The 26,689-nt window shown below is 44.0% G+C and overlaps 2 protein-coding genes across 4 annotated transcripts in view; both read left to right on the plus strand.

Annotated features, from left to right (window-relative positions):
* Positions 1–5,026, plus strand: part of cep131 (centrosomal protein 131) — a 48,111-nt gene extending 43,085 nt beyond the window's left edge. For both annotated transcript variants that reach the window (XM_041889102.2, XM_041889109.2), the window contains 3 exons: positions 2,930–3,126; positions 3,628–3,688; positions 3,901–5,026. In XM_041889102.2, the coding sequence (XP_041745036.1) occupies positions 2,930–3,126; positions 3,628–3,688; positions 3,901–3,972 (330 nt within the window). In that variant the 3' untranslated portion in view covers positions 3,973–5,026. The remainder of the gene's footprint in view (positions 1–2,929; positions 3,127–3,627; positions 3,689–3,900) is intronic.
* A 6,992-nt stretch (positions 5,027–12,018) lies between these two features.
* Positions 12,019–26,535, plus strand: st6galnac (ST6 (alpha-N-acetyl-neuraminyl-2,3-beta-galactosyl-1,3)-N-acetylgalactosaminide alpha-2,6-sialyltransferase). Of its 2 annotated transcripts, none has more exons than XM_041889087.2 (10): positions 12,019–12,107; positions 13,992–14,422; positions 21,024–21,132; positions 22,346–22,511; positions 23,125–23,299; positions 23,975–24,113; positions 24,315–24,418; positions 24,619–24,702; positions 25,125–25,224; positions 25,761–26,535. In XM_041889087.2, exons 2-10 carry the CDS (start codon positions 14,262–14,264, stop codon positions 25,929–25,931), a joined length of 1,209 nt encoding a protein of 402 aa, XP_041745021.1. In that variant the 5' UTR covers positions 12,019–12,107; positions 13,992–14,261; the 3' UTR covers positions 25,932–26,535. The 2 variants fall into 2 exon arrangements, with proteins under 2 accessions (XP_041745021.1, XP_041745026.1); XM_041889092.2 differs by having other exon boundaries at positions 12,021–12,107; positions 14,116–14,422.
* The last annotated feature ends 154 nt before the right edge of the window (positions 26,536–26,689 follow it).

The raw sequence follows: 26,689 nt of genomic DNA on the forward strand, positions 1-26,689 counted from the left end.
AACAGGACGAACCGCCACTGGGAAGGGACGCCTTTGCGCACCAACCGTGGCCGAGAGTTCTCCTGTATGCATTCCCTCCGCTGTCCTGCATTCTCCCACTGCTAGCCAGGGTGAGGTCAGGGGGGTTGTCAGTGATACTGATAGCGCCCGATCGCCCGGGGGCTCCTTGGTTTGCGGAGATGAGTCAGATGTTGATTGCGCCACCTTGGCCAATTCCACGTCGACGGGACGCGTTGTCTCAGGCGGCTGGCACGATAGGGAAATTGCCCATAATCGGCCAACCACTGAAGGCCTGGATGCTGAGAGGGACAGGCTAGAGCGCCGTGGGTTATCTGATGCAGTGATCAGGACCATACAGGGTTCACGTGCCAGTTCCACTTCTAAGATGTATGCCAGTAGATGGAACGTGTTTTCACGATGGTGTGTCACACAAGGTGTAGACCCCATGAGCTGTCAGGTGGAGAGTATTCTCTCTTTTCTACAGCTCATGTTTGATAAGAAAAAATCGCCTGCCACGATTAGAGTGTTTGCAGCAGCGATTTCAGCTTGTCATGAGGGTTTTGGCAGAGACAATGTCTTTAGCCACCCTCTAGTGAAACGCTTCCTATTAGGAACGCGGCGACTTAGGCCAACACCTAGAGTCACGCTTCCTCAGTGGGATTTGGCTTTGGTACTCGGGCGCTATGTAAGTCGCCGTTCGAGCCATTGAATCAAATACCCCTCAAGATGCTGTCTATAAAGACAGCACTGTTGCTCGCTTTGACTACAGCTAAGCGGGTCAGTGATTTGTGTGCTCTTTCGACGAGACCTGACTGCTTGGCCATCAATGGTGACCTGAGCAGAGCAGTGTTACGTCCTAACCCGGCATTTGTGCCGAAGGTTATTAAGAGTTCATATAGGTCACAGACCGTGGAGCTGTGGGCTTTTTTCTCCTCCTCCTCATAGAGAGAGGAGTGAGGAAAAGCTCCATCGCTCTGTGCCCGGTACGCGCTTTGGCGTGTTACGTCGAGCGCACAGCAGCGATTAGGTCATCGCCTCAGTTGTTTGTGTGTCACGGTGCGGCTGCACTAGGTAGACCACTTTCAAAATTGAGGTTGTCTCATTGGCTTTGTGAAGGCATTGAGACAGCTTATGAGGCAGCGGGGCGGCAATTGCCTCAGGGTATCAGAGCTCACTCCACTCGTGGAGTAGCGGCTTCTACTGCCCTTTTCAGAGGAACAGGAGTAGAGGATATCTGTAGAGCAGCATCCTGGTCGACGCCGTCTCCATTTATCCGTTTCTATCTCTTAGATATGTCTTCTAATTCTCTGGCTCGATCTGTACTCAGCGTGGCTGAAGGGAGATCTTGAGCAAGAAAGAGAGGAGAAGCAGGACTGTGGACACAGGTTTCCATCAGGTCCGCTTTGGTTAGGAAGACATGTTTTTTGACAGATGTGTTTTCTAACTCTTTGGCTCGGTCTGTACTCAACATAGCTGAAGGGAGATCTTGAGCTAGGAAGAGAGGGAAAAGCAGGACTATGGACAGGGTTTCCATCAGGTCCGCTTTGGATAGGAAAACATATTTTGTGGCATGAATCCTGACTGACAGGGTCAGTACAGTAGAGGCATGCGTTGATTAACAGAATGTGAGGTCATCTATCTGCTTGTTCAGTTAGTATGACTCATGTTTTTGTTCCTGCCCACTAATCTCTGGGATTCCATTGAGTGAGTGAGGCGGTCTACCGCATTTACAATGTAGAGTGACACTTGGTGTCATTCCATTAGTGGTCGGTAGTGTTTTCACAGGATATTGAGGCACATCTATCTGCTAGTACAGATTAGTATGGCTTCTATTCTGGTGATCTGCCCACTAGTCATTGGCATTGCCATTGGACTAGGTGGGGCGGGTCTTTAACCGATGACGCGGTATATTGTGACGCCCGTAGGGGTTTTTAGTTGCAGTACTGCGGGACTCGGTTACAGCCATTGCTAGGCCTGACTTTCTCGTTTCGATGGGAAGTGTTAGGCTCGGCAGGGAGTACATTTTGGAGCGCTACGCTCCGCCTTAAACCACTAGGAGCAGAGCTCCACGATATAGAACGATTAGTTACAGGAGTGTAACTCCAGTTCTATGAGTGGAGCGGAGCCCCATAGGACTTAAGGCCCTGCCGACCCTCTCTAGTCTCGCTGAAGAAAAATATCTCGGGAGGCTGATTGAGGGGAGGCATCCCCTCTTATAGGGACACCTGTACTCCTATTGGCTGTAGGTGTGTGCATAATTTTGTCTCAGGCTGCTGCTGCCGTAGGGCAGAGGGTAAACCACTAGAAGCAGAGCTCCCCTGTGACTTCTGAAGGTATTTGGTTGCACCAGATCTTATTTAGGGTCTTCATAGCAAAGGGGGTGAATACATATTCATGCGCCACTTTTCCGTTTTTTCATTTATTTATTTTTTATTTTTTTCATTTCACCAATTTGGACTATTTTGTGTATTTCCATTATATGAAATCCAAATAAAAATCAATTTAAATTACAGGTTGTAATGCAACAAAATAGGAAAAACGCCAAGGGGGATGAATACTTTTGCAAGGCACTGTACATGTTGGTGGATATGGCTGGATAAATGCATGTTGGTGGATATGACTGGATAAATACATGTTGGTGGATATGACTGGATAAATACATGTTGGTGGATATGACTGGATAAATACATGTTGGTGGATATGGCTGGATAAATACGTGTTGGTGGATATGGCTGGATAAATATGTGTTTGTGGATATGGCTGGATAAATATGTGTTGGTGGTTATTGGTCCAAGACTGTAAGGTGACTTATCTAGGTCAATGATGCCCATGTTAAAACCCTTTCTCACCCCTGTCCCTCTATCCCATATCCCTCTCCCCTGTCTCTCTCCCGTCCCCTCCCCTCTCTCTCTTTCTCTCTCCTCTCCAGATCCGTGACAAGCTGTCCGAGGAGCGTCGCAGCCTGGCAGAGGTGATCAGGCAGGAGTTTGCTGAAAGACTCATCGTGACGGAGGATGAGAACAGGAGGATGAAGATTGAGACGTCGGAGGTCAGGGCTAGGCTAAGGCTGGAGGTCGAGAGGGTCATCAGGGAGAAGGAGGAGGAGCTGGCAGAGGTCCATCAACGGTGAGGATGGAGGGAGAGGAGAGGGATAGGAGAGGGGAGAGGGATAGAAGGAGAGGGGAGAGGGATAGAAGGAGAGGGGAGAGGGATAGAAGGAGAGGGGAGAGGGATAGAAGGAGAGGGATAGAAGGAGAGGAGGGGGATAGAGTGAAAGGAGAGGGATAGAGTGAGAGGAGAGGAGGGGAGGGGGATAGAGTGAGAAGAGAGGAGAGGGATAGAAGGAGAGGATATTGTGTGACGGTATTATAGCCAGGTCTCCCTTGGGAAAGACCTCAATGGGGCTAACTGTGGCAATGTCAATTTAATCACCAGTATTTACACTGTTCTAGAATAGCTGGGCACAGACTGTTGTCTGTTTGTTTCCTGTATAATGAGATTGTGATTCAGTCGGTAGTGTAGGATGTAAATAAAAAAGAAATTTGAAATAACAGCGAAAGGAGAAAGTCATCTCAATGCCTAACAAATGTTATTTTTCCTTATGTTTCTTCTCTCTTGTTTTGGCAGGGTGAAGTCAGCCATCTTGAAAAAGGAAGAGACTGTGGCTAGCCTGAGGAAGCAGCATGAGGTGAGTCCTAGTCTGGGTCCCAAAGAGCACCCTATTCCCTTTATAGTGCACTACTTTTGACCAGAGCCAATAGGGGGAATAACTCACCGTTTGGGACATACGGAGACAGGGGTTTTACACTAAGTTAACATTGGAGAGGATTGAAAGGAACTGAGTTGGGGCGTGAGAAATGATTGATAGCTCTGTTAAACCCCGCCGTTCTCCTTTCATAGGCTGCTCTGAAGAGGGCGGACCACCTGGAGGCCCTATTGGAACAGCAGAGGAAGCAGCTGCTGGAGAAGTGACTGACAGGAGGGCAGGACTTGAACACCACCATCTCCACCTTTTCCTCCTTTCTCTTCCCCTCACTCCTTCATTCATTCTGTCACTTGGGGCCCCTCTTTTCCCTCTGTTTTTTCTTTGGTCTGGTGGATATGATTCTGATAGACTAGAAAGAGAGAGCGAGAGAGAAATGGAGCTTGCCTGACTGTATCTCCGTAGGCTTCTTGATAAAGCCCCAGAGATTAGAGACTGGCCTCTCCCAAGCAGGCCGAATACGGCCAGGGAAACAGGCTGGAGAGGATGCCGTCTGCTGTTTTAAGCGCCTCTCAGGCTGGAGGAGCCACAGACCAGGGGTGCTGTGATCTTTAACTGCCCAGAGGCCCAGTGGACTCCTGGAAGCACTGAACCATTCTCTCCCTACAGAGTTTATAGACTAGGGGGGCAGTGATCGTTTACAGTGCAGAGGCTCAAACAGTAAAGCAGTGGACGGACAGAACCATTCTGTCCCCATATGGGCCATGGACCGGGAGGGCTGTGTTGACTGAACCATTCTGACTGAACCATTCTCTGCAACCACCTCTGGAATTTATATAGATTGTGAACCCCCCTAAAATCTGAAGGAGCTGGAGAGCCCCCCCCCCCCACCCCCGTTCCCCACAGAGCAGAGACAAGGCTGCTGCCATGGAGAAGAGAACAGTTCCAGATGTTCTAAGCCAGCCCAGGCCTGCTCTGTGACAGTGTGAAGTTTTCCGAGCAGGCAGAGAGAGGTGGAGGGGGGCTATGTGGTCGTTCTGAGGAGGAGGGAAGGGAATCAGCACCCCAAACCACCCTCTTCCCTGCTGAGGTCCTGCAGTCAGTCGTTCCGACACGTCTGTAGAGAGTGCTGCTGAATGAAGCTGGGGCTCGAGGTTGCTCGGCGGTGCCCTTTGTGTGTGAGTTACAGATGTCTTTTGTCCTGGTGCCCCTCTGGGCTAGTGCTAATTATAGGATCTGCTGCCTTGGCTTGGTGCGGCCCCCCCACCCCTCTCCTACACACACACACACACACACACACACACACACACACAAACACGGTCACTCACTCAATCACAGTCACACACACACACACACACACACACACACACACACACACACAGTCACTCACTCAATCACAGTCACACCCTTCGCTCCTGCCCCCCTGGCAGTCACAAGCCTAGTTTAGCTCTGATAGGCAGGTTTGTTATGAGTGTCTTCATCAAAGTCGAGTCTAGAAATAATACTAATCTTGGTGTAGACAAGTTGTATAGGACGTCAATAGAAGGAAATGGTGAGTAATTGTGGGATGCTGAAAAAATCTACGGATAGGAGACAATGAGGAATGATACTCTGATAGCGTGTTTGGTGTTGTTGAGAGTCATGGTTTCAGTTTTTGAGGGTTTTGAAAGTGAGGCAGAAAGAAGGGGGGAGAGAGCGAAGGAGAGGGTGATTGAAGGAATGCGCATAGGAAGTGTTTAAAGGATTAGGAAAGCTGAGACTGGGACTGAGTGGGGCATGGGGGGTGGAGAGGGAGGCACGACACAAGGCAAGCCTAGTGGTTTCATGTGACCAGAGACCCAAAGCTAAAAGCCCCAAGAGCCTGGTGGGTCTGATAGGATGGTAGTCTGTGACAAAAATACATCTAACTCCCACTGAAAGGGTCCCACACTGGGCCCCTCAACTCAACAGAAGTAAACTAGCCCCTAAACACCCATGGGAAGGAACTATTCAACTGGTTAATGACATTTTCACATATAGATATACACAGTGCATTCGGAAAGTATTCAGACCCCTTGACTTTTTCTACATTTTGTTACGTTACAGCCTTATTCTAAAATGAATTTAATTGTTTTGTTTTTGTCATCAATCTACACACAATACCTCATAATGACAAAGCAAAAACAGATTCTTGCATATATATATATATATATATATATATATATATATATATATATATATATATATATATATACACACACACAGTGAGGGGGAAAAAGTATTTGATCCCCTGCTGATTTTGTACGTTTGCCCACTGACAAAGACATGATCAGTCTATCATTTTAATGGTAGGTTTATTTGAACAGTGAGAGACAGAATAACAACAAAAAAATCCAGAAAAACACATGTCAAAAATGTTATAAATTGATTTGCATTTTAAATGAGGGAAATAAGTATTTGACCCCTCTGCAAAACATTACTTAGTACTTGGTGGCAAAACCCTTGTTGGCAATCACAGAGGTCAGACGTTTCTTGTAGTTGGCCACCAGGTTTGCACACATCTCAGGAGGGATTTTGTCCCACTCCTCTTTGCAGATCTTCTCCAAGTCATTAAGGTTTTGAGGCTGACGTTTGGCAACTCGAACCTTCAGCTCCCTCCACAGATTTTCTATTTGATTAAGGTCTGGAGACTGGCTAGGCCACTCCAGGACCTTAATGTGCTTCTTCTTGAGCCACTCCTTTGTTGCCTTGGCCGTGTGTTTTGGGTCATTGTCATGCTGGAATACCCATCCACGACCCATTTTCAATGCCCTGGCTGAGGGAAGGAGGTTCTCACCCAAGATTTGACTGTACATGGCCCCGTCCATCGTCCCTTTGATGCGGTGAAGTTGTCCTGTCCCCTTAGCAGAAAAACACCCCCAAAGCATAATGTTTCCACCTCCATGTTTGACGGTGGGGATGGTGTTCTTGGGTCATAGGCAGCATTCCTCCTTCTCCAAACACGGCGAGTTGAGTTGATGCCAAAGAGCTCGATTTTTTTTTTTTTTTTTTTTTTTTTGGTCATTTAGCAGACGCTCTTATCCAGAGCGACTTACAGGAGCAATTAGGGTTAAGTGCCTTGCTCAAGGGCACATCTACAGATTTTTCACCTAGTCGGCTCGGGGATTAGAACCAGCGACCTTTCGGTTACTGGCACAACGCTCTTACCCACTAAGCTACCTGCCGCCCCCTGCCGATTTTGGTCTCATCTGACCACAACACTTTCACCCAGTTCTCCTCTGAATCATTCAGATGTTCATTGGCAAACTTCAGACGGGTCTGTATATGTGCTTTCTTGAGCAGGGGGACCTTGTGGGCGCTGCAGGATTTCAGTCCTTCACGGCGCAGTGTGTTACCAATTGTTTTCTTGGTGACTATGGTCCCAGCTGCCTTGAGATCAGTGACAAGATCCTCCCGTGTAGTTCTGGGCTGATTCCTCACCGTTCTCATGATCATTGCAACTCCACGAGGTGAGATCTTGCATGGAGCCCCAGGCCGAGGGAGATTAACAGTTATTTTGTGTTTCTTCCATTTGCGAATAATCGCACCAACTGTTGTCACCTTCTCACCAAGCTGCTTGGCGGTGGTCTTGTAGCCCATTCCAGCCTTGTGTAGGTCTACAATCTTGTCCCTGACATCCTTGGTGAGCTCTTTGGTCTTGGCCATGGTGGAGAGTTTGGAATCGGATTGATTGATTGCTTCTGTGGACAGGTGTCTTTTATACAGGTAACAAGCTGAGATTAGGAGCACTCCCTTTAAGAGTGTGCTCCTAATCTCAGCTCGTTACCTGTATAAAAGACACCTGGGAGCCAAAAATCTTTCTGATTGAGAAGGGGTCAAATACTTATTTCCCTCATTAAAATGCAAATCAATTTATAACGTTTTTGACATGCGTTTTTCTGGATTTTTTTGTTGTTATTCTGTCTCTCACTGTTCAAATAAACCTACCATTCAAATTATAGACTGATCATTTCTTTGTCAGTGGGCAAACATACAAAATCAGCAGGGGATCAAATACTTTTTTCCCTCACTGTATATAAATAAAATAAACTGAAATATCAAATTTACATAAGTATTCAGACCCTTTACACAGAACTTTGTTGAAGCACCTTTGGCAGCGATTACAGCCTCTAGTCTTCTTGGGTATGATGCTACAAGCTTGGCACACCTGTATTTGGGGAGTTTCTCCCATTCTGCTCTGCAGATCCTCTCAAGCTCTGTCAGGTTGGATGGGGAGTGTTGCTGCACAGCTATTTCCAGGTCTCTCCAGAGATGTTAGATCGGGTTCAAGTCCGGGCTCTGGCTGGGCCACTCAAGGACATTCAGAGACTTGTCCCAAAGCCACTCCTGCGTTGTCTTGGCTGTGTGCTTAGGGTCGTTGTCCTGTTGGAAGGTGAACCTTCACCCCAGTCTGAGGTCCTGAGCGCTCTGGAGCAGATTTTCATCAAGAATCTCTCTGCACTTTGCTCCGTTCACCTTGCCCTCGATCCTGACTAGTTTCCCAGTCCCTGCGGCTGAAAAACATCCCCACAGCATGATGTTGCCACCACCATGCTTCACCATAACGATGGTGCCAGGTTTCCTCCAGACGTGACACTTAGCATTCAGGCCAAAGAGTTTGATCTTGGTTTTGTAAGACCAGAGAATCTTGTTTCGCATGGTCAGAGTCCTTTAGGTGCCTTTTGGCAAACTCCAAGCGGGCTGTCATGTGCCTTTTACTGAGGAGTGGCTTCCATCTGGCCATTCTACCATAAGGGCCTGATTTGGTGGAGTGCTGCAGAGATGGTTGTCCTTCTGGAAGGTTCTCCCATCTCCACAGAGAAACTCTGGAGCTCTGTCAGAGTGACCATCGGGTTCTTGGTCACGTCCCTGACCAAGGCCTTTCTCCCCCGATTGCTCAGTTTGGCCGGGCGGCCAGCTCTAGGAAGAGCCTTGGTGGTTCCAAACTTCTTCCATTGAGGAATGATGGAGGCCACCGTGTTCTTGGGGACCTTCAATGCTGCAGAATTTTTTTGGTACCCTTCCCCAGATCTGTACCTCGACCCAATTCTGTCTCGGAGCTCTGCGGACAATTCCTTCGACCTCATGGCTTGGTTTTTGCTCTGACATGCACTGTCAACTGTGGGACCTTTATATAGACAGGTGTGTGTGCCTTTCCAAATCATGTCCAATCAATTAAATGTAACAAAGGTGGACTCCAATCAAGTTGTAGAAACATCTCAAGGATGATCAATTGAAACAGGTTGCACCTGAGCTCAATTTTGAAATCTCATTGCAAAGGGTCTGAATACTTATGGAAAAAGGTATTTCTGTTTTTAAATGTTTATACATTTGCTAAAATTTCTAAAAACCGGTATTCACATTATAATTATGGGTTAATGTGTGTAGATTGATGAGGGAAACATGAATTTAATCCATTTTAGAATAAGGCTGTAACGTAACAAAGTGGAAAAAGTCAAGGGGTCTGAATACTTTCCAAAGGCGCTGTATATATATCTGAACGTTCCGTCCTGCTGATACTTTTATGCTTTTTATTTGTTTACCCATTTAAAAAGTGAAATGTTTGGAATGTGCCACTCAGAAACTAGAAACTGTTTAGAGTTTTAATTTTCAGTCTGAAACAGTGGACTTCTGGGTAACTCCATATCCTGAATAGTAGGGAGTTGGGGGTGGGCATGTGACACAAATTTCAGATGTGTTCTATTTTTCATATTTATTTGCTATTTTTACATTTATTTTACCGTCTGATCTGATGCTCTCGTAACTGACTCCCGGTGTGTTTATCCTTTACATGCAAGTGCTGTGCACAAAGTGACGGGTTGAAGGACTTAGGGGTGAATCCTAACAAAAACTAAAGTCGAATTTTGACATCAATGCATGACTAAGTGAACTTAAGTGGAAGTTTGGAATTTTCTCTTATTGATTACAATGCAAGCAGCCCTATTCCAAGATAGTGCTTGTGTACCTTTTCATTCACAGAAACACTACAAATCCACGTCCAGTCTGAGCTGTACAGTTAGTGATGCTCGATGGTGCCATTTTATTTAGGATGGTATGTGTTTAGTTTGTCAGGTTTTGCTGATGTGAAATATAGAGGATATAGTGTCAAAGCCAATATTACGGCTTCCTTGGAGTGTGAGATATGGGTCTAGTGTCGCTTTTTTAGCCTAGTGTGTTCTTGGGTTTTCAGTTGTGGGAGGTTTAGCTAGTAGCTACATGATTTCTGACAGTGAAGGCTCAACAATGGCAGCACTGTCACATACTGTCTCTCCTCATCCTATTTAGTGGAGGCGGACAACTTCCAACAATTCACAAATATTCCCAAACTTCAGACACACAAAATTCCACTCTTCTATTCAGTATCACAGAAGCAATTCAATGGCAAGGCTTTGAACGCCAGTTAACACATGTTTCTCTCATCTTTAATCAGTTATTAGTCATTGGTTACATCCCAAATGGCACCCTATTTTCTATATAGTGCACTACTTTTGACCAGTAGTGCACTATATAGGGAATAGGGTGTCATTGGGGACGTATGTATTTCTTTATGGGGGAGAGGCGGAGGCCAGCCATGGTAGAGATGACATGGTTTGCATGTGGAATTGGCTCCCTATTCCAAATATACTGCACTACTTTTGACAAGTGCCCGCATAGGCTCTGGTCAAAACTAGTGCACTAAATAGGAAATAGGGTCCCATTGCGGGCACAGCCTTGATCCCTACCATTCCTCAGACAGTTAGCACTGCGTCCAGGGTTGTTGGCCTCTTTGCCCAGAAGGGTGGCAGCATGGCTTGCATGCCAGTCCCACACGTGCCAATGAGTCCTGCCTTTGTGGTTCACTTTGATCTGGGATGACCCCCATGGCACACACACTCTCGCTCTCACTTGTACCCTTCATTTGTGTTGAATTTGAAATCTGACTTTCTACACAAACCACTCCAGCTGTCTTTTGATTGTATTATTTTTATGTTCAGTTTTTTATATATTGTCGTTTTAATGTATCCCCATGTGTTCTTACTTGTAGCTCTTGGTCTGAATCTTAACTAGGTTTAGTTGCATTGTTATTCATGGTGATTGTTCGAAAACTGTGGGAGAATTTTTTTTTGACTGATCCTCAGTAAAAAGTGAATAAAGAAAAGAAAAGCCTATTTGGAAGAGTCCCAGAGTCTCTTGTCTTTATAGTCACAGTGGAAGAGTCCCAGAGTCTCTTGTCTTTATAATCACAGTGGGAAAACAAACAATAGCTCTCTTGTTTCGTCTCTCCGTCCCCGAGACGATAACTCATCTAGAAAACATTTCCTCAACCAATCAAATGCCATTCCATGACCTTACGAATTGGGCGTCTATTTTGATTAACTGGAATTGCAGTTATTTTGTGGTGAATAAATCCAATACATTTACGTGCCTGAAATGTTAAAATCATAATTTACTGTAGGGTATGTTTGTTTACAACCATCAGTAAGGCATTGATGTCTTACACTCATATCTGGAGAGGTCAAAACTCCTAAAGGGTTGTCGTTTCCATACGGCTGGAAAGACGTCTGTAGCTGACTAGACTACTGACCCACTTTCCTTCCACTTCTTCTTTGCCCTCTAGCTAGCTCTCTCATTCACTCCTGACTACTAAAGCAACCGGTGGTGCGTACTGAAATGCATTTGCTTTCTGTAGGTTTTCTCATTTCTTTCCAGAGAGGAAGCCATACCACGAGAACTAGACTAGGACAGCCTATGAACTGATTTCTGCTCACACACAGAGACGGAGAGCTTTCACTTCGCTCCAAGGTCCCTGCTGACTGGGCTTGTGAAAGAGAAGATGGGGGAGGGGAGAGGACCCATACATTTTGGGGCTGGAGGGCCAAAGGGTGACTACTGATAACCTCTCTTCGCTCTGTGTGGAAATGAGGAGACTTGAAGTCTCCAGTGTGTCTGATTAAAAAGCAGACGGCTGCTGTCTTTGACGAGGAGAGAACACTCATTCAAGGGCCTTTTGTTTGTGTTTATTGATGTCATGTGTGCGTGCATGTTTGTGTGTGCGAGGGGCTCAGCCATCTTGACTGTCACTGTAAGCTAGGCTATGATTCAAGCTTCAACACGTTGTGATCATAGCAAGTATTTTCTAGTAGTGCGGTCTTCTCATGTCTGACTTTATTGCAGCCTGTCGTAGAAGTTCCCCCCCATTCTTTATCCCCTCCTCCACAACACGAGGGGGGGGTTGACCAATTGCCAGCAGCTGTTGCTCATTTCACAATAGTCCCGCCCATGCTGTGCCAGGCTTGAGTGTATCCTGCGCTACAGTTTACTTAGTTAAAGAAGACTTCTTCTGGCGTAGAGGATTTTCTACTGTACTGCTATGTACAGGACTGCCACTAAAGAAGAATAGTCACAGGTGAGGGGATATGGGGACATTTTAAAATACTTTTCTATGTTTAGCTTTCTGTTGAGACAGAGTTTTCTCAGAGTAGCGACTTGCTGTTTCTGTGAGGGTGAGGAGCGTGTAGTCATGACTTGTTACTGGGCATAATGTATTCAACTTTGACAAAGACCATGAAAAGTTTGCTGCTTTTTTTTCTCCCCCACTTTCAGGATAACCAAAAATACTTTTAGGAAATAAATCAAAGGGGAAAAGGTATTTTATTATCATTATTTAACAGAATTGAACAAAAGGTGATAGCAATGCCAAGCTTATAAAATCCATATTCTTTAAGACCTTTTAAGGGAAAGTGTTCATCTCTATTCTCCACTAAATGTCAAAGTTTTCACTAACAGGCTAATAATGAGGATCTAGGAGTTCCTTCCATTCCCTGGCCATTTAACTTCAAACAAACACTGAAGAATAAGTCAGGAAAAGTACATCAGTGACATCTGATGCCATCATCTGTGTTACAGTAGTTTGATACATTTTTACTGATGTATTCATTGTATTTTGGTATGTTTCAACGATGGAGCATAACTTTAAGAGACTTAACTAGCCTAGTTGGTTAAAGATCAAATAAGTTATTAGCAGAACAGAATGTAGTGCCTGATGGCATGTTTTCCACCCTGTGCTGTCTTTACCCTGTCATTGTAGTCAGTGAGGTGAGAATTGAGGTGGGGGAGTATGGTCTCATGGACATGCTAATGCCTTGACTCTACCAGAGTAACTGTTGAGTTTCAGATCGTTCCTTATGGTTTATCACATCGAGGGGAACATGAGAAGGAAAAACATTGGATGCAACCAAAATAGCACCCTATCCCCTTTTTATATCCCCTTTTTATTGCACTAGCTTTGACCAGGGCCCTTAGAGTAGTGATGTGATTCTGGTTTCCTGTTGTTTCGATGACGCTCTTGTTCTTGTCTGGTTGAGGATTGAGCAGGGTTGTCAGAAATGGTACATTTGGCAGTAATTCTGCCCAGTGGTTTAAAGTACTTAAGTAAAAATACTTTAAAGTACTACTTAAGTCATTTTTGGGGTATCTGTACTTTACTTTACATGTTGGACAACTTTTACTTCACTGCATTCCTATGAAAATTATGTACTTTTTAACACTGACACCCAAAAGTACTCCTTATAAGAAAATTGTCCAATTCACGCCCTTATCAATGGAACATCCGTCTGGTTTACTTTCTATAAGGAATTTGAAATTATTTATACTTTAACTTTTGATACTTAAGTATATTTTAGCAATTACATTTTACTTTTGATACTTAAGTATATTTAAAACCAAATACTTTTAGACTTTTACTCAAGTAGTGTTTTACTGGGTGACTTTTACTTACATTTACATTTACATTATTTAGCAGACGCTCTTATCCAGAGCGACTTACAGTACTTGAGTCCTTTTCTATTAAGGTATCTTTACTTTTAAATGGAAAATAAATCAACATAAATATGGGTTGTATTTAATGGTGTTTGTTCTTCACTAGTTTCTCTGTCAGTCTCTCTCTCCATCCGTCTCTTCCGTTGCGCTCGCTCTCTCCGTCTGTCCGTCTGTCTCTCTCTCTCTCTCTCTCTCTCTCTCTCTCTCTCTCTCTCTCTCTCTCTCTCTCTCTCTCTCTCTCTCTCTCTCTCTCTCTCTCTCTCTCTCTCTCTCTCTCTCTCTCTCTCTCTCTCTCTCTCTCTCTCTCTCTCTCTCTCTCTCTCTCTCTCTCTCTACACAACATACCTCACCTCTGCATACATAGATACAGCCTGGTACAATCTAATAAGTGTACACAGAACACACATAATCTATAAAAAATATTTAAAAAATGCTACAGATATCTCTCTGCTGTCTGTCCTTTTCTCTCCAGACTGTGGTGGGGTGAGAGGGAGCAGTGTCCAAAAAACCCCTGTGGACTAATTAACAGTCAGATCCACCCCTGGCCCTAATATATTTTCTGTTGCTCCCATGAAAAACCCAACCATCCTCTTCAGAAGGACATCAGTGACTCCTCTCCTCCCCTGTACTCCCCCATCCTCCTCCCCCTCTGCCTAGTTCTCATGTTCCTCCTCCGGGGAGGGTGGAGAGCAGGGGGCACACACGCAGCCAGCTGCCGAGGCTTGGGGCCACGGTGACGGGCATGGGGCTCAAGAGGAGGCTGGGGCTGTGCTTCCTGGGTGTCATCTCCCTGCTGGTCATCTACATCCTGTGTTTGAGCCTGGAGATCACTGTCCCCTGGCGCATGGTCGACCTGAACCTGTCACACTTCCCTGGTCTTGGGTACACACAGGAACTAAACAGGTAAACAAACAACAATGCACCAATAGAAACATCCGGGTGGAAATTAAGCACTACTGTCAGGGAATGTTGTTGACCTCAAGGTTTTCATTTGATTAGTATCAGTTAAACTGACAATCAAACAATATGATCTTGTTCATTGTCAAAACATGATCAACCAGTTGGTTGAGAAGTAATGTAGAGCTAAATTGTTGTATAGTTCAAAAGCAATTTTTGGGGGTTTCGATTAAGTATTTGAATTGGTAAAAAGGCTGACCTAGTGGAATGTTCACTTTAAAAAAATATATAATAATAATCCTGAAATTCATCCTAGTAATTTCCCTTGGTTTGCCTAATGAGCAGCCATAAAGAGGGAAATGGCTGAGATCATGGAGAATTAAAAGCTGGTTTTCTCTAACCACTACGTTCTTCCTGCAAGTTGTATCATTGTGGTTTTCAAAATGGAGCCACACCAGCTATGCGAAATAGATCGAGGAGGATGGAAAAAAAAACATCTCGCAGGCGGTAGTCCCTCTGAGTCCTGACATGGGAAACGTAAGCCTGGTCGTAATGGGTAGGCGATAGTCCAGTTTTAAACGCATGGGGGTGCAGATAAGATGTATTAAGAGAGAGGCTCAGGAAGAAATGGAAGCAGCTCTCTCTCTCTCTCTCTCTCTCTCTCTCTCTCGCTCTCTGAGATGTCTATTTCAGAGACTAAATGATACGTTTGAGCGGTTCGAGCTTCAGCAGGTCTGTTATTTTAAGCTGCCGCCTGCCTGCCTAACGTAGCCCTTGGGTTTCACTAAGCAACAATGGGTAGTGCTTTTATCTGAATGCCAGAGTCTCCAAATAGCTCTGCTCTGCCTATACTTTTTAGTTCCAATCTGTGGCTCTCCAAATGCAGGAGGCGATGTGTTTATACACATTATTGGGGCGGCAGGTAGCTTAGTGGTTAAGAGCGTTGTGCCAGTAACCGAAAGGTCGCTGGTTCTAATCCCCGAGCCGACTAGGTGAAAAATCTGTCTGTGCCCTTGAGCAAGGCACTTAACCCTAATTGCTCCTGTAAGTCGCTCTGGATAAGAGCGTCTGCTAAATGATGTAAATGTAAATTATGTAGCTCGCTGTATTAAGAAAGGCCGGTAAATGACATTAGCATGTCTATGGAAAAGGGGGTATTTTGCCTCTAAATCATCACTTTATTTCCTTGTCTGTGTACTGCTCGAGAGCCTCTTATGACCGAATGAATAGTCCAGGATGTATCAGTCCTTCAGTTCTAATTCCTGGTCCAGATGACTATGGCCTTTTGATCTCAGGTTCAGCATCATCTGATTGGGTTTATTGCATTGGTTTTGTTATTAATATAAATCAAATCAAATGTTAATTGTCCACATGCTTCGTAGACAAGTGGTGTAGACTAACAGTGAAATGCTTACTTATGGGCCCTTCCCAATAATGCAGAATACAATATATAAAAAATATATAATAATAGTATGTGATGTGTGTGCCTTTGTGTATGTGTTGGAGTGTTAGTGTAAGTACGTGGACACCTCTTCAAATTAGTGGATTTGGCTATTTCAGCCACACCCGTTGCTGACAGGTGTATAAAATCAAGCACACAGCCATGCAATCTCCATAGACAAACATTGGCCTTAGAATGGCCTTACTGAAGAGCAGTGACTTTCAACATGGCACTGTCATAGGATGCCACCTTTCCAACAAGTGAGTTTGTCAGATTTGCCCCAGTCAACTGTAAGTGCTGCTATTGTGAAGTGGAAACATTTAAGAGTGACAACGGCTCAGCCGCGAAGTGGTAGGCCACACAAGCTCACAGAACGGGACCGCCGAGTGCTGAAGCGTGTAGCGCGTAAAAATCGCCTGTCCTCAGTTGCAACACTCACTACCGAGTGGAAGCAACGTCAGCACAAGAACTGTTCATCGGGATCTTCATGAAATGGGTCTCCATGGCCGAGTAGCCACACACAAGCCTAAGATCACTTTCCGCAATACCAAAAGTCGGCTGGAGTGGTGTAAAGCTCGCCGCCATTGGACTCCGGATCAGTGAAAACGCGTTCTCTGGAGTGATGAATCACGCTTCACCATCTGGCAGTCCGGCGGACAAATCTGGGTTTGGCGGATGCCAGGAGAATGCTACCTGCCCCAATGCATAGTGCCAACTGTAAAGTTTGGTGGAGGAGGAATAATGGTCTGGGGCTGGTTTTCATGGTTTGGGTCTAGGCTCCTTCGTTCCAGCGAAGGGAACTCTTAACGCTACAGCATACAATGACATTCTAGACGATTCTGTGCTTCCAACTTTGTGGCAACAGTTTGTCCCCGTGCTCAAAGCGAGGTCCATACAGAAATTGTTCGCCGAGATCGGTGTGGAAGAACTTGACTGGCCTGCACAGAGCCCTGACCTCAACCCCATCGAACACCTTTGGGATGAATTGGAATGCCGACTGCATGCCAGGCCTAATCGCCCAACATCAGTGCCCGACCTCACTAATGCTCTTGTGGCTGAAGAAAGCAAGTCACCGCAGCAATGTTCCAACTTCTAGTGGGAAGCCTTCCCAGAAGAGTGGAGGCTGTTATAGCAGCAAAGTTGGGACCAACTCCATATTAATGCCAATGATTTTGGAATAAGATGTCCACATACTTTTGGCCATGTAGTGTGAGTGTGTGGGTAGAGTTCAGTGTGTGTGCATAGAATTAGTGCAAAAAGGGTCAATGCAGATAGTCTAGGTAGCTATTTGCTTAACTATTTTAGTAGTCTTATGGCTTGGGGGTAGAAGCTGTTCAGGAGCCTTTTGGCCACAGACTTAGTGCTCCGGCACCGTTTGCCGTGCGGTAGAAGAGAGAACAGTTTATGACTTGGGTGGCTGGAGTCTTTGACAATTTTATGTGCCTTCCTCTGACACCGCCTGGTATAGAGGTCCTGGATGGCAGGGAGTTCAGCCCCAGTGATGTACTGGGCCATACGCACTACCCTATGTAGCACCTTGCGGTCGAATGCCGAGCAGTTGCCATACCAAGCTGTAATGCAGCCAGTAAAGATACTCTCAATGGTGAAGCTGTAGAACTTCTTGAGTATCTGAGGGCCCATGCCAAATCTTTTCAGCCTTCTGAGGGGGAAGAGGCAGTGTTGTGCCTTCTTCACGACTGTGTTGGTGTGTGTGTGGACCATGATAATTCCTTAGCGATGTGGACACCGAGGAACTTGAAGCGCTCGAGCCGTTCCACTACAGCCTTGTCAATGTGAATGGGGGCGTGTTCGGCCCTCCATTTCCTGTAGTCCACGATAAGCACCTTTGTCTTGCTGACGAGAGGTTGTTTTCCTGGCACCACACTGCCAGGTCTCTGAACTCCTCCCTATAGGCTGTCCCGTCGTCGTTGGTGATCAGGCCCACCACCGTCGTGTCATCTGCAAACTTGATGATGGTGTTGGAGTCTTTATGTTCTGGATTATATAGTATTATAAACCGTGTTTTTCGAGCCCTGTCATATACCACGGGTATGACAAAAAAATACTTCTTACTTATTACATTGGTAATCAGTTTATAATAGCAATATGGCACCTCTGGGGTTTGTGGTATATGGCCAAAATACCACGGCTAAGGCCTGTGTCCAGGCACTGTTGTGTTGCGTAGTGCCAAAGAACAGCCCTTAGCCGTGGTAAATTGGCCATATACCACACCCCCTCGTGCATTATTGCTAAATTATACCATGGCATTGTTGAGTACTCGTTTCTGATTGGCTTCAAGGGCATTCTAGTATGTACATTATTTATCTGTAATGCAAGGGAATAACCAACGGCTATGAAGTTCATTTTTACATGTTCTATGTTTGACCTGCTTTTCAAAAGCAAAAGTCGAATTGAAAACATTGTCTGTTTGTTTGGCTACCAAGGCAACTACTGTAGCTATCTAGTAAACTTGCTAGCTAGCTAGCTACTTCAGTGCATTTCTACCAGCAAATTAACACATTACTAGCAGCAAATGTGTTCATTTATAGGCGTAGTATGTGGGATAATCAACTCGGGGCTCTATGCGTACTCTGGAAAATGTAATGTCTGCAAAAACAAAAACCTTTTTTTTTTTTTTTTTTACTATAGTAAATACTAGAGTATTCAATTTGCATATACCCTGCCCATTCCCCTCCCCCATATCCCCTATATGTGTGCCACCCATAGGTGAGAAACCTACATGCCAAGTATAGACCATATGTGTTCCCTAAAAGACCAGAAGTGCTGAAATATCTGTTCAGAACCCAGTCCTATCTTTAGTATTTCTCCAGTAGGTTTCCTCAAGTAGAAAGCCTCCACTTCTATGTCAAAGATAATATAACAAAAACACTATAGGAAATACTACAGTATACTACAATCCGCAAAAACACTACATTAATTACTATAGTATATTCTACAGTTTTATTTGAATAGTATTTATACTACAGTTAACTGTAAATACTATAGTAGTATACAGTATACTACTGCAGACTTTAGTCCACAAAAATGCTACAGTGAATACTACGGTGAAGTCCTCAAAAACACTACAGTGAATACTATTGTATTTACAGTTGAAGTCGGAAGTTTACATACACCTTAGCCAAATACATTTAAACTCAGTTTTTCACAATTCCTGACATTTAATCCTAGTAAAAATTCCCTGTTTTAGGTCAGTTAGGATCACCACTTTATTTTAAGAATGTGAAATGTCAGAATAATAGTAGAGAGAATGATTTATTTCAGCTTTTATTTCTTTCATCACATTCCCAATGGATCAGAAGTTTACATACACTCAATTAGTATTTCATAGCATTGCCTTTAAATTGTTTAACTTGGGTCAAACGTTTCAGGTAGCCTTCCACAAGCTTCTCACATTAAGTTGGGTGAATTTTGGCCCATTCCTCCTGACAGAGCCTGAGTCAGGTTTGTAGGCCTCCTTGCTCGCACACGCTTTAAGTTCTGCCCACAACTTGAGGTCAGGGCTTTGTGATGCCCACTCCAATACCTTGACTTTGTTATCCTTAAGCCATTTTGCCACAACTTTGGAAGTATGCTTGGGGTCATTGTCCATTTGGAAGACCCATTTGCGATCAAGCGTTAACTTCCTGACTGATGTCTTGAGATTTTGCTTCAATATATCCACATAATTTTCCTTCCTCATGATGCCATCTATTTTGTGAAGTGCACCAGTCCCTTGTGCAGCAGAGCACCCCCACAGCATGATGCTGCCACCCCCATGCTTCACGGTTGGGATGGTGTTCTTCGGCTTGCAAGCTCCCCCCTTTTTCCTCCATACATAACGATGGTCATTATGGCCAAACATCAGACCAGAGGGCATTTCTCCAAAAAAGTATGATCTTTGTCCCCTTGTGCAGTTGCAAACCGTAGTCTGGCTTTTTAATGGCGGTTTTGGAGCAGTGGCTTCTTCTTTGCTGAGCAGCCTTTTAGGTTATGTCGATATAGGACTTGTTTTACTGTGGATATAGATACTTTTGTACCTGTTTCCTCCAGCATCTTCACAAGGTCCTTTGCTGTTGTTCTGGGATTGATTTGCACTTTTCACACCAAAGTACGTTCATCTCTAGGAGACCGAACGTGTCTCTTTCCTGAGTGGTATGACGGCTGCGTGGTCCCATGGTGTTTATACTTGCGTACTATTGTTTGTACAGATGAACGTGGTACCTTCAGACGTTTGGAAATTGCTCCCAAGGATGAACCAGACTTGTGGAGGTCTACAATATTTTTTTCTGAGGTCTTGGCTGGTTTCTTTTGATTTTCCCATGATGTCAAGCAAAGAGGCACTGAGTTTGAAGGTAGGCCTTGAAATACATCCACAGGTACACCTCCAATTGACTCAAATTATGTCAATGAGTCTATCAGAAGCTTCTAAAGCCATGACATCATTTTCTGGAATTTTCCAAGCTGTTTAAAGGCACAGTCAACTTAGTGTATGTAAACTTGGAATTAAACCCACTGGAATTGTGATACAGTGAATTTTAAGTGAAATAATCTGTCTGTAAACAATTGTTGGGAAAATTACTTGTGTCATTCACGAAGTAGATGTCCTAACTGACTTGCCAAAACTATAGTTTGTTAACAAGAAATTTGTGGAGTGGTTGAAAAACGAGTTTTAATGACTCCAACCTAAGTGTATGTAAACTTCCGACTTCAACTGTACTATAGTATTTTTTAATGTGTGAGGAAATGCCTCCTTCCTCTTCTCTGTTCAATGTGGATCACACCGTTAGACCAGTGTGACCAAAGTTGACAAAATGTTTCTGCAGAGTCAGATACAGAGAGATATAGATCAACCTCTTGTCTCTGGCACACTTTTACTTTTACTAGAGGACCTTTGCTTGTGAGAGATTATGTAAAAAGTAAACTGGCTTTCTACAGCAAAAATAAATGTTACATTGATTCAATATGTGTTTTGTTTCCATTATTAGTAGCAGGATATGGTTAACTTGGAGTAAGCCAATGATACTTTTTATGACATACAGCGTTAATAACCACAACAATTGCACATTGTTACACTAACCAGCAGAGTTGTTGTAACAATGCACTATCCCTTTCTGCTGCAGGGAATGTCTTGTTTGACCGTTGCCGTGTTGTTTTGTCTTCCTCTAGGTCACATGACTCTGTAGACTCGATTGACGGCAACACTCCATCACCCAAAGCAACAGAGCCACCCTTCATTGGAGACAGTTACTACAGTGAAGATGCCCCACCTCAAACAGTGAGTTGAAGCTTCCCTTTCTGTGATTGCTGTCTACTTCAGAGACCTTAGAAGGGCTGTGGTCTACTTGCAGTCAACGTTGACTGATTTGAGGAAGGGCTGAGGGTGGCACTTTCAGACATATGGGTGGCTATTCATGGGGGCACTGTGAAAATAATGCCCCACACTGCTGTAATTAGGAAAATGGTTGACACTCTAGTTAACAACCAGATTACACAACCCAAAATGTAATTCATACAGCCATTTGATACGCTTTGGGCCATCTTAAGCCATCTACATATTACATTGTGAAAATCGGGCAGATGTATTGTCACATATTTATAAACTGCAGCTCTGCAGGTCTGCATGGTACAATTACACTACTAGTTCACTGTTCATCAGCCTTGACGCTGATGTTAATGACTTAATGTTCTACAATGACGTTTGATGTGTGTGCGTGCGTTGGTGGGCGCGTGTGTGAGTGGATTCATTTCCAGTGAATTAAATGAGTAATTTCTGACATTTTAATTAGATAATCGTAGTGTAATGTTTTTTTTTTAGCACAGAGAGTTTGGGGATGATACAGTAAGGCTACATCCCAAATGGCACCATATTCCCCACATAGTGCACTACTTTTGACTAGAGCCCTATGGGCCCTGATCAAAAGTAGTGCACTATATAGCGAATAAGGTGCCATTTGGAACATAATCAATGTGTTTTCCACGTGTTTTCCACGTGTTCTTCATAACCGCTATGTCTCTCCCCAAGAATTATAATTCTCCACATCCCTCTAGTCATTATGCAGCTCTTCCACTGTAGAACGTTAAATTACAAGATACAGTTAATTACTTCCATTGAGAGTCATACAATTTATGATGTTGCAAAGTCTGTCGACTGGAACAAGTATTGCTGGCGTTGTTATAGCTTATGTGCTACTATAGAATGATAACCATGAATTTGAGGTGTTACTTTGTTTTGGTGGTGTGCCCCTTACTCTAAAATTAAAACACAGGGAGTGTATAGAGTCTCACAGTAGGAGTGCTGATCTAGGTTCAGTTTAGCCTTTTAGATCATAATGAATCAGATTACATGGACAGGGGGGGATCTGATCCTAGATCAGTACTCCTACTCTGAGACGCTTTTTAAAGATGGGCCGAGATGTACTCATAATGGATTCAACAGGAACTTTCATAGTCTTCAATAAGAATACTATTGTTGTTTATTTTCCCTCCAGGACTGTCCAAACAGTATTCGTAGCAGGGTGCCCCAGACAGACTTTGGGGTTAGGTATCTGGGCAGGATCCCTGTCCTCCAGTGGGCCAAGCATGCCACTACAGAACAGTACCAGCGCCTCAAACTGTACCCAGGGGCTCATGGCTGGGGAAACCTTGACATTGACAGTAAGTACTTTCAATACATGTTGACGTGACCGTTGTTTCAATGCATTACTACAAATAATATAGTTAGACAACATTGGCTAAGCGAGACCGTGCGTGGTGTTGCCGTTAGTGTGGGTGACTAACACACAATGTGGCCATTGTCTAACTGCAGTGCCTTTGCTCCATGGCCATCGCAATAAAGATAGGACACGCAACCCTTCATGGTCAGTCAATAGGACATCTGTGCCTCTTTACAGATACATGTGAATCTCTTATCAGCTCAGATGTAGAAGAGTAAATGATGGAATCATTCCATTGTGTTTACCCCATAGACTATACAAATAAAGATTTACCCACACCTTGCCTCAGGCCCCATTTTGTTTTTTGCAGCTATTTGGACAACACGACCCTTTCAGTTGAGTGTGTAAGAATCGTCCATTGGGTGATTTGCATTAGGCAAATCCATTGGTTTATGAATATTTTTTTTTATTACATTGGAATGCATTTATTGCCGCGAGCAAGGCTTTTTATTTGGGACTGTGTGAGGATTAAACCTGCCAATAATTCTAAAACGAATCTCCAAGGTCTTTGTAAAAAATGAAAATTAAATGTTTTTATTTTGTTGTGCAAACAGCTCTGGTGTCGACCCTATCTGTTCTCAACACATCAGCCAACTGGCACATGTTTGATGACTGGGAGAGTCGAAGCAACGGCTCGCAGTGTGTCTGTTGTGCTGTCGTGGGCAACGGAGGGATTCTGAAGGACTCAAAGAAAGGCCGGGAGATTGACCAACATGACTATGTCTTCAGGTGAGAGATGCCTTTTTCGACCTTGTTTAGTCTTGACTTCCTCAATAGCCTGGGGGCGAGGTTAGACCATTTTAGGTGTTCAAACGTTTACAAATGTTTCATTCTACAGGTTCCTTGTAATGAGCATTTCGATGTTAATATGACAGTTGGCATTTTGTCAATCAGGATGGCCCATTCAAGGGCTTATCAAGAGTCTGTAGATTAGAATGAGGCATGTATCTGGTTGCTGTGGTTACCAAAGGGTCTAAGTGGTCATTTCTTTCCAATGGTCATTGACAGTGTTCATGCTACTGTTGTAATTGGTCATTGACAGTGTTCCTGTGTTCTAATTAGTCATTGACAGTGTTCCTGTGTTCTAATTAGTCATTGACAGTGTTCCTGTGTTCTAATTAGTCATTGACAGTGTTCCTGTGTTCTAATTAGTCATTGACAGTGTTCCTGTGTTCTAATTAGTCACTGACAGTGTTCCTGTGTTCTAATTAGTCATTGACAGTGTTCCTGTGTTCTAATTAGTCATTGACAGTGTTCCTGTGTTCTAATTGGTAATTGACAGTGTTCCTGTGTTCTAATTAGTCATTGACAGTGTTCCTGTGTTCTAATTAGTCATTGACAGTGTTCCTGTGTTCTAATTAGTCATTGACAGTGTTCTGTTCCGTGCCTCTGTTGTGATTCCAGGACCAATGGAGCTGTGATTAAGGGCTTTGAGCAGGATGTGGGCTCTAGAACGTCCGTCTACACGTTCTCCACCAACACCCTCCGTAACTCCATGAAGAGATACGCCGGAGCGGGCTACAGAGGACCACCGCTGTCTGAGGTGAGACCTTCCATGATGATGATGATGGTTCACGATCAAATTGACTCACTAGGAATAAACATGACTTGTTTTTATTTATTTATTAATTAATTCATCCATCCATTCTTTTATTCATTCATGCATGCATGCATTCATTCATTCAAAGACAAACTCGTTCTTTTATAGTCTGATTGTTTTCACCTCTCTCTCTCTATCCTGTAGGAGACTAGGTATGTCTTCCTGCCAGACCATGACAGGGATTATCTGCTGATGAAAGCAGCCGCCACACACACTCCAGTAGAGAGAGGACCAGAGAAGAGCAAAACGTAAGATACCGCATGGGTTCACATCCATGGACACAGTTTTGATTTCATTCCCCACACAGCATCCATGTGGACTGCAACTGCAATTGAACACCGTCAATGTCACCCAAGTATTACTTCTTTATTAACAAATGTGTGTTCTATACTGTTCACCATATTGATGTTTCTTTGTGAATAAATTGCTTAATTTTTTTCTTCCTCAGGCCACCCACATACTTTGGAAAAAATGTGAGTGTAGAAAAGTTCAAGATGTACCATCCAGATTTCATACGTTACATCAGAAACAGGTGAGTAAAAGAGGGGAAAATAAATGAGTTATCTTTGTGCTATCTTTAGGATAGTTGTTGTGACTGATCAGAATCACACCTGAGCTCTGATTACACACACCTGGACATATAAACTCCTTTGTGCCAGTGCCACGAACCCAAGGGTCACGTAACTAGAATGACATCTAAATTAATTAACCATATCAGGATATAGTGTGACTCTACTGAAAAGGACAAGTGTTGTGTATTGTTAGCTGTCCTCAAAACAAGGAAAATGTGGTAGCTAGGAGTGGTCTGTCCAACACCTTTTCTCCAACAAGGGCATTTTAGGACAGGATAGGATCAACTTTAGTGTCCCTGAGGAGAACTATTTTAATAGTTAGTTAGAAGTAAATATGTGCACCTGCAGTGTGGTTGTTAAATGGTTTTCATGTTCTGTGTAGGTTCCTCCGAGGCCATGCCATGCAGACCAAATACAAGGACATCTACCGTCCATCAACAGGTGCTGTGATGCTGCTGGCTGCTATGCACACCTGTGACCAGGTACGGTATAAGCTACCAACAGCCACTAAAAAGTAATTGCAACACTTCATATTTGAACAAGAGAAGACCGGTTATGACCACTGACAGTAAAAGCACAAGGTATACCGTAACGTGTATTAGTTAGTTACGACCACGTACAGTAAAAGCATAAGATGACGACCGGTGATGTAGTGGTAAATAAATTGGTGGGTAAACTCTGATCGCCGGTCACGGTGAAAAAAGTTACGCTCCCTATACTTTCAATGCATTTTTCTGCAAAAGGTGGGTAAACTGTTAGGCAAAATAAAAAAGGTAGATCAACTGCATTTACCCTCCACTACACCACTGATTACGACTCCCTGGACATGACTGCACTTGCTTTACAGATTGACAGTACTTACTCTGGCACTGATAGCCTTCAATTAGACATGCAGCATGTCACTCAGACCACTCATGAAAGCAAAGGTCAATGAGGTAATCATCTCTCTCTGTCTCTCTGTCTCTCTGTCTCTCTGTCTCTCTGTCTGTCTGTCTGTCTGTCTGTCTGTCGAAAACAGGTGAGTGCGTACGGCTTCATGACTCCAGACTATAAGAACTACTCTGACCACTACTATGACAGCAGTTATCACCCTGTGGGTTTCTTCATCAACCATGACCTGAAGATGGAGATGACATTGTGGCAGCAGCTCCATCAGGCAGGCCTCATCACGCTCTACATGCACCAGTGACCTCAGGAACTAACTCACTCCAGGTCGCTATGGCAACGACCACATTAATTACATAAGTCTATGGTAATGACTCCGTCTCCACCACTGGCTCCCATAGTTAGCCAACTCCCAGTAAACCAACTTGCCCGTCGCTGTTGCAACTACGAGATTTATAGAGTAATGACTCCATGTCTGACTTTGTCACTACCTGCCATGGTGGAGGTTAGCCAAAACCTCTGAGAAAATGGTCTCCATGGTTGGGCTTAGCCAATCCTCTTGAGAAGACTCTAACAGGGGTGGAGGCAGGTTGGCAGGGAGACAGTCATAGACTGTTGCTGACACTTGCTGAGTTACCAGCAATATTATTTTCATTTTGGATGAAGATTGTTTTAGACTGCACAGCTGAAGTTTTTATCAATGGCATTTTGGACATATTTTACCAATTAATGTTTTTTTTAGCCTTTTTATACTATTTTAAGACGTTTTGAGTCTTTTAAAACCATTTCAGACAATCAGGTTCTGTGGGTCTTAGTCAGACATATGTTTCTAGACACTTCTACATTAATGTGGATGCTACCATGATTAGGGATAATCCTGAATGAATCGTAAATAATAATGAGTGAGAAAGTTAGAGGGTCAAAGATCATACCCTCAATACATGCTAACCTCCCCTGTTATTGGTAATGGTTAGGGGTTAGCATGTCTTGGGGGTATGAACTTTGACCTTCTGTAACTTTCTCACTCATCATTATTCACGATTCATTCAGGATTGTCCCTAA

Source organism: Coregonus clupeaformis, unplaced genomic scaffold (assembly GCF_020615455.1).
Source record: "Coregonus clupeaformis isolate EN_2021a unplaced genomic scaffold, ASM2061545v1 scaf0080, whole genome shotgun sequence".
Lineage (NCBI taxonomy): Eukaryota > Metazoa > Chordata > Actinopteri > Salmoniformes > Salmonidae > Coregonus > Coregonus clupeaformis.

Bases quoted from the DNA above. Each gene is read 5' to 3' on its own strand.
- st6galnac (XM_041889087.2), top strand. From the start codon at position 14,262: ATGGGGCTCAAGAGGAGGCTGGGGCTGTGCTTCCTGGGTGTCATCTCC. The intron at 22,512-23,124 runs GTAAGTACTTTC...TTGTGCAAACAG, and splicing joins GGGAAACCTTGACATTGACA to CTCTGGTGTCGACCCTATCT. The intron at 25,225-25,760 runs GTACGGTATAAG...TGTCGAAAACAG, and splicing joins CTATGCACACCTGTGACCAG to GTGAGTGCGTACGGCTTCAT.